Source organism: Carcharhinus amblyrhynchos, chromosome 30, assembly GCF_965287045.1.
Source record: "Carcharhinus amblyrhynchos chromosome 30, sCarAmb.v2.hapA, whole genome shotgun sequence".
Classification (NCBI taxonomy): Eukaryota; Metazoa; Chordata; class Chondrichthyes; order Carcharhiniformes; family Carcharhinidae; genus Carcharhinus; species Carcharhinus amblyrhynchos.
The window spans coordinates 962166-970534 of record NC_137353.1 but is presented as its reverse complement, the minus strand read 5'-3'; the positions used below and the strand labels follow the sequence as shown (position 1 = coordinate 970534).

The window sequence follows — 8369 nt, the reverse complement described above, 5'->3', positions numbered from 1 at the left end:
CAAATCCCCACCTATCTCCTCATGCAAATATCAACCCATATTGCTTTTACCTGTAGAACATTTAAGTTGTCCCTAGTCACCTCAAATGCCTGCCTTTCACTTAGTCTCTTTGACATTCTCACTTTGTAGACATTCAGTCCCCAATTTAACTAAATTAGAGGCACATGCGCACACACACTCAGCCTCTACAACTGTACTTTACAGAATTGCACAGTAGATGACAAATATTAATAAATAGCATTAGCTGCACACAGCAAGAGAACAGCAGAATAATAGTCCCCCCAGACTCTGGAAAATAACACAAAGGCAATCTCTTATTGAACTTATTGTCAGGAGTCTGAGGTAGCTCTCTTTGGTTCTCAGGTTCTGTGTATTGTGACTAAATTAACAACAACCACCAACAAATCAAATCAGAATTATAAAAATATAGGCTGGAATTTTCCCATCCCACCCACCATGGGAATGGTAGCAGGGGAAGGGGGTGGGCAGGGCAGGGCCTAAACACACCAGTCAGCCCTGCTTCAGGGTGCTTTGATTCCATTTTGCAGTGGATTGGGGGAACTCCTCCCTCTCCCCGTGGACATTGGAATTCCCCACCCTCCTCTCACTGACAGCATGTTCTGCACCCCCCACTCTGTCACTGGATTCCAACATTGAGACCTTCCCAATCTGTCCTCATAACCCACAACCTGCCCTCACTTTAGCAATGCAAAGAGAACAGTTAATACAAGAGACAGCCAATGGAATCAACATTCAGTCCTTTAGTTCAATCCTGGCATGAGATTATAAAACTTAAATCATCTCGTGTTTGTTATAATTGCACTTGCCATTTCTGTGCAGTGTGGGGATTTTAAAATCATCTAAAGAACAAGAAAGAAGTGGTATAAGGCAGAAATAATGACAAGGGATGCAGCAGATTACACTCTGGATTAGAGACGATTGGGAGATTGAGAGAGAGATGAGGATTTCCACAGCTGAGGCTTTGGGAACCAGTGAATGGAATGTGGGGCACTGAGCTCAGGTTTTTGAATTTCCAGCTTCAATTATGTGCAAAGGATGAAAAAGCAAAGTTAAGAAAAGTCGCTGATAAAAAGAGAAAGACAAAAGTTTGCTTTTGTTTATGTCATGGGGCTAGCTGGTTCTCTAATTTTTTTTTAAAGAAGAATTTTAGAAGTGAGCATCCCTTTCTAGAATTCGGCACCAAAGCTGTTTGAGCAACCGAGCCTCCCGGTCGAACTTTGAAAATGTGCTGGATGCTCTGTGCAGATGCTGAGTCAGCCGACTGAATGTTTGTGACAAAGTATCCGGGCAACGAAAGGCTGAAATAATTGTTTTTCCTCCAGTGTGAATGAGTTACCAGTTTTAAAAGGCGATAAGGAAATGAACCTGGAACATGGAAGTTTCTGTAAAGCCTTTTCTCAACACATGCTCTTGTGTCCAAGCAGGAGAGTATTCCTGTGGGCAGAATGTGTTCCTAATGAATCAAACTAACAACCTTGTTATGGGTCAGTGTGTCAATTGTGGCCGAGTTTATTGCTCATTGAGGAATACATCAGAGACCCACGATTCTCCTGTTACTTCTGAAAGTAAAAATCACATTTGTCACACCAACAGACTGAACAATTTGGGCAACTTTGTTTACAGGTTATGCCACACAGAGAAACCAATGCTCAGACAACAAAACAAAACTGAAGCAAAAATATTTCATTCTAATTCCAGTGCCTTGGAGTAACCAAAGCGCTTTGTGCAATCTGAACAATTAATCTATTCACAACTGATTGCAGAACTCCAATGTTACAAAGAAAAAGCAATTACACCATTGTTCCAATAAAATAATACAACTTGAAACCAAAAATGAAAATCTATAATCTACCTGAATGCGTTAGTGTGTACGGGACCCAGAGGACTAAAACAAAAGCTGGTCACATGAATACGGAGCCTGTTATACAATTTCACAACATAGCTGATTCTGTGCGTGGGAACAGCAAAGCTAGAAATCAGGTGAAGCTACTGTGTTTGCAAAACAGGAAAGGGAAAACTGATGAAAGAACAATGCTGAAAATGTCTCTTTCGTGGTTCCTGTGCTCCAGAACATATATTTTAAGTTATACGAAAAAGTTAGCCATAGAAAAATCAGGTAAATAAAATTAAAACAAGTTTGGAGCACAGAAATACACTTAAAGGATAAGCCATGTTTGTTTATTAAAGGTGAATTGATCAAAGCAGTCGGTCAAGTGACTTAGTTAAAGAGCTGGCAACGTATGTCTGCAATGTTTGCAAGAACAAGAGCAGTACAGGCAGATGTTTTTGTTCTGTAAAATTGAGCTTAGTTTAAAACCATTCAGCAAAGCATTAAAGGTTGCAAAAACCATTGACCACCAGATTAAAAGGAGAAATTGGGGATAATTAATCTAAAGAGCATTTTTAGGGCAACCCAGGGAGACAACATTGGAAATGAATGTAGCTTGGCAAGTTTCTGGTTTTAATTTATCCAGGTGGTTTTGCTTGGAGAATTAGTTGCAGTTTGGAACTTGTGGTTTGCAGCTCGTTGAGAAACGGCAACTAAAAGAAATGACAACTAGATACACATGCATTTTTTTAATGAGTCATTGCTTTATTGATCATTTGATGACTGGTTGAACAGAGTTTGTTTGTGTTTCCTGTACAGGAACAAGATGATCAATGAAGCAGAGATCAGAGAGACAGCTGTCACAGTCAGGCTCACAATCAGGACCACCTCAGACTCCACACCTACAAAGCAATGAGAAACCAATGGTTAGTGAAGCTAACACTGAGGGGGAAATGGAAACCAGCAGACAGCCAACTCACCCCCTGGAGGCCTCTCCTCCATCCTTCCCTCAGCCTCATTCAGGGAGGCTGTTGCCAGGTTGGTCCCATCAGTATCCAGAATGAGCAGGGGTCCAAGTGAGGCCTCAGCCTCCCACTTCAATCCAGCTTCAGCTGGAAGATCTCTCCTTCCTCTGGATCCAAATCCCAAATCCCTTGTGGTCCCACAGTTCCCCACATGGCAACAGGCACAAATGTCAAAGCTCGATTCCTCCAATGGGGTCCAGACATTCTGCATCTTCTGCCAAGTACAAGCTTTGTTCCTGGAATCTCTCTGATCCACTGGAACTACTCTCAGGTGACAGGTGATGAAAATCAAGGAATGCTCATCCCCAAAGAAACGGAAGGCATCCAGGTCAAAGCGGAGCTTGTCTGGCTCCCGCTTGTTTCCCAGCAACACAAAGGTTGAAAAGGAATCCTCAGCTTTGCTGTCCAGGAGGCAACCATTGTAGTCAATGATGCTGTAACTCGGCCTGGAGTCCTGGCCTGGCCTCAATGTAGCTACACAGCGGTCAATGTAGAGCTTCAGGGCCATGTGGTTGCTCATTGAAACAGAGGCCTCAATGTGAATGAGCTCACCCAGGTAGTAGATAGTCGAAGTGTGCTCTGTAAGCCAGTCACCATTCATCAGACGCAGAGAGAATGAGAGATGCCCTTCTCCAGACCTCGTGGAGCTGAATGGGATCCAGGTGGGTTTGATGGGGTTACTGCTCACATTGCCCTTCCTAAAATAACGACACTCAATGGGAACAACAGCTCCATTGGTTCTCACAATAACAGATCCACGATACTCTGGGCTGTGGCTCAGGTGGGTGCTGTAGATCAGGAAATCTCCAGTCATCTGAAAGACAGCAGCTTAAGGAATGAAGAACTGATCTGAAATGAGAATGTTCTACACTGGGGTTAACAATGAACTCATCCCATGAGAACAATTCTTTGGGGGGGGCGGGGGGGGGTGGGGATTGACAGGGTCAGTGTGAAGACGCTGCTTCTCCCCCACAACCCCCCAAGCTGGAGAGAGTCATCTCAGGACAGGGGTCAGTCATTTAGGATTAACGTGGTCAGGAATTTCTCCATCTGGCAACTGATGAATCTTTGGAATTCGCTTCAGCCCCAGAGAGCTGGGAATAGAACATAACAGCACAGAACAGGCCCTTTGGCCCACAATGTTGCGCCAACCAGTTAAAAAGCAATGACCCTCTAACCTAAACCAATCCCTTTCCATCAATAAACCTATCCACGGATCTCTTAAACACCCCCAAACTAGGCGCATCTACAACTGCAGCAGGCAGGGCATTCCAATCCCTCACCACCCTCTGGGTAAAGAACCTACCTCTGACATCTGTCCTATAACTACCACCCCTTAATTTAAAGCTATGCCCCCTTGTGCTAGCATTCTCCATCCAAGGAAAAAGGCTATCACTGTCCACCCTATCTAAACCTCTAATCATCTTGTGTTTCAATAAGGTCCCCTCTTAGCCACCTTCTTTCTCACAAAAAGAACCCCAAATCCCTCAGTCTCTCCTCATAGGACCTTCCCTCCATACCAGGCAACATCCTGGTAAACCTCCTCTGCACCCTCTCCAATGCCTCCACATCCTTCCTATAATGTAGGGACCAGAACTGCACACAATACTCCAAGTGCGGATGCACCAGAGTTTTGTACAGTTGCAACATGATGTTGCAGCTCCTAAATTCAATCCCCCTACCAATAAACGCCAAGACACTGTATGCCTTCCTAACTACCTTATCTACTTGATTCCCAACTTTCAGGGATCTATGTACACATACACCTAGATCCCTCTGTTCAGAGTCCTACTGTTAGCCCTATACACTACACATCTGTTATTGCTGCCAAAGTGAATTCCCTCACTTTTCCACATTAAACTCCATCTGCCACCTCTCGGCCCAGCTCTGCAACTTGTCCAAGTCTCTAAACTACAACACCCTTCTTCACTATCTACCACTCCTCCAACTTTGGAGTCATCAGCAAATTTACTGATCCACCCAACTATACCCTCATCCAGAGGATTTATAAAAATTACAAACAGCAGTGGCCCCAAAACAGATCCCTGAGGCACACCACTTGTAACCGAACTCCATGATGAATACTTTCCATCAACCACCACCCTGTCTCCTATCTGCTAGCCAATTCCTGATCCAATTAACTAAATCACCCCCAATCCCATACATCTGCATTTTCTGCAGAAGCCTTCCATGGTGAACCTTATCAAACGTCTTACTAAAGTTCATATATACACCACGTCAACTGCCTTACCCCCATCCACCTCTTTGGTCACTTTCTCAAAAAAGTCAATAAGGTTAGTAAGGCACAACCTACCCTTCACAAAACCATGCTGACTATCTCCAATCAATTCATTACTCTAAATAATGATAATCCTATCCCTAATAACTTTTTCTAAAAAACTTTGCCCACAATAGAAGTAAGACTCACCAGTCTATAATTCCCAGGGAAGTCTCTGTTCCCCTTCTTAAACAATGGGACAACATTTGCTATCCTCCAATCTTCTGGCACTATACCTGTGACCAACAACGACCTGAAGATCAGAGCCAGAGGCTCTGCAATCACCTCTTGCCTCCCAGAGAATCCTAGGGTAAATCCTGTCCAGCCCAGGGGACTTATCTATTTTCAAACCCTCAAGAATATCTAGCACATCCTCCTTATCAACTGCAATACTATCCAGTTTACAACCCCGTAACCCAGTGTTCTCCACAGCTACATTTATGTCTCCCTGCGTGAATATCGAAGAGAAATATTGGTTCAATACCTCTCCAATCTCTTCTGGTTCCACACAACTTCCCACTGCTGTCTCTAACTGGCCCTAATCTTGCCCTAACCAATCTTCTGTTCTTAACATCTATAGACTGCCTTAGGATTCTCCTTAATCCTATCAGCCAAAGTCTTCTCATGTCCTCTTTTAGCTCTTAACTCACTAACTCCCTCCTAGCCAATCTAAAGCTTTCCAGTGCACTACCTGAGCCCTCAAGTCTCATCCTGAGACAAGCCTCCTTTTTCCTTTTAACCAGCAAAAAAACTTTAGTGCACCACGGTTCCCTAGCTCGACCATTTCCTCCTTGCCTGACAGGGACATACATATCAAGGACTCGCAGTAGCTGCTCCTTGAAAAAAAAACTCTACATCTCGGACGTTCCCAGCCCCTGTAGTTTCCTAGTCCAACCTATGCTTCCTAATTCTCTCCTAATAGCCTCATAATTACCCTTCCCCCAGCTAAAACTACTGTCCCAAGGTTCATGCCTATCCCTTTCCATCACTAAGGTGAACGTAGCCAAATTGTGGTCACTATCACCAAAATGCTCACCAACTTCCAAGTCTAACACCTGGTCTGGCTCATTTCCCAGCACCAAATCCAATATAAGAACATAAGAACATAAGAAATAGGAGCAGGAGTAGGCCATGTAGCCCTTCGAGCCTGCCCTGCCATTCAATAAGATCATGGCTGATCTGTTGTGGCTCAGTTCCACTTTCCCGCTTTCTCCCCATAACCCTTAATCCCCTCTCTTATCAAGAGCCCATCAACCCGCTTCTTAAAAATATTTAGCGAGGCAGCCTCCACCACTTCAACAGGCAGAGAATTCCAGAGATTCACCAGCCTCACCTCTAGTTGGCCTATCTACATACTGAGACAAAAACCTTCCTGCACGCTTTGTGCAAAAACTGACCCCTCTAATGAGCTAGAGCTATTCCAATCAATATTAGTAAAATTAAAGTCCCCCATAACAATTACCCTATTACTTTCACTCCTATCCAGGATCATCTCTGCAATCCTTTCCTCTACCTCTCTAGAACTTTTAGGAGGTCTATAAAAGACTCCCAACAGGATGACCTCTCCTCTCCTATTTCTAATCTCAGCCCATACTACCTCAACAGACAAGTCCTCATCAAACTTCTTCTGACACTGATACAATCCTTGACTAATAATGCTACCCCTCCCCCCCCCCTTCTACCTCCTTCTCTACTCTAAAGGAAGCATTTGAACCCCAGAACCTGCAACAACCATTCCTGACCCTGCTCTATCCATGTCTCTGAAATGGCCACAACATCAAAGTCCCAGGTACTGATCCACACTGCAAGTTCATCCACCTTATTGCAAATACTCCTCACATTAAAGTATATGCATTTCAAACCATGGTCACTCAGAGGATATTCAGGACAGAGGCATTTCTTTCTGGCCATTGAGGGAATCATGTTGTAAAGACAGGAACATGGAGGCTGTGGGAAGCTCAGTCCTGATCATAATGACTGGGGAACAGGCTGAAGGGCCTCATCTGGTTAGCAGTGTTGCTATGCAACCTCAGCCCTTGCTGCAAGGAGAGATCATTAGCACAAGACCAGAATTAACAGGGAAAGGATTCAATAAAAGCTTCAGTTCACAGGAAAAGGAGCTACAAGTTATCAGGAATTGGGAGCAGGGAAATAGCACAGTTTGGAATCAGGGAGCCTTTTATTCCAATGACTGGGAAAGTGGGAAGTGTGGAGTTCCTCTTTAGTCCAATCCATCTCAACTCCCATTTCATTCAGATTCAACCCATTTCTATTAAACAGGACTGAAACTCAACCCTCAGTTGAGTTGATCTGAATGAGGGGGAAATCAAACTGAAAAATCCTCAAAATAGGAAAAGCTGGGAGGAAGCAAAGAGAAGCTTCCAGAACAATGGGGTTGGAGAGACTCAGACCAGTGAAAGTCAAATCCTGAATAGAAAGCTAGTTTGGGCTTTAGAAAGCAGGAGACAGCTATCTCCTCAATATCAATGAGATCTGACCAAGTGTTGGAGTGAAGAGTGGGGAACAACCTCCAGCCCCAGCTCAGAGGCAGAGTTTGAGGATTCACATTACCTGCAATCTGCTGCCACACTCATGGAGCCCATAGTCAAAGAGGACAGTGTGGTTCTGAGAGTAGATCCTGGTTGGCCGACAACCTGCTGTCCCCAGGGTCAGATCAGCAGCTTTAACCAGGTGCCTGGTTCCAAATAAATCCAGCTGGACCCTGAGCAGCAGCTTGTCCTCTCCACACTGCACCCTCACACTCTGCACTGGAGACACACCTTGACCCTCAGACACACGCAAATGGGAATCAAAGGGAGGCCCAGGAGGAGGGAGTGTCTGAGGCCTCGGGGTGGCTTTGACTATTCCCCATGGAAACTGTTGCCACATATCAGAGCAACAAACAGCTCCAACTAACACCAGCACTGGGAAGAAACCCCTCACTCCAAAATCCCCCATCATAGCAAACAGCTGAACCATCCCTTCAGGCACCAAGTAACACCTTTTATACACACAGCCCACACTCAGCTGACAGCAATTTACTCAGACACACCCCCCAGGTCTTTTTTTAACCAATCAGGCTGTTTTTTTTTTCCATGATAATACTGTATTTTATTTCCATGGAAAGCAGAACAGGATTTTATTTCTATACACAATTGAAACAAGGATTCCAGAATCCCAGTCAGTTGAGGGTGAGCCTGTCAAACAGGTACTCTCC

At 44.4% G+C, this 8369-nt stretch overlaps 1 protein-coding gene across 1 annotated transcript; it reads right to left on the bottom strand.

Moving 5' to 3' along the window:
* Positions 1–2614: 2614 nt before the first annotated feature.
* Positions 2615–8131, bottom strand: LOC145360003 (zona pellucida sperm-binding protein 3-like). The gene is made up of 3 exons (XM_080214904.1): positions 7724–8131; positions 2830–3688; positions 2615–2751 (listed from the first exon to the last, which is right to left on the bottom strand). The coding sequence occupies exons 1-3, from the start codon at positions 8129–8131 to the stop codon at positions 2615–2617; spliced, it is 1404 nt and encodes a 467-aa protein (XP_080071030.1).
* Positions 8132–8369: the final 238 nt, after the last annotated feature.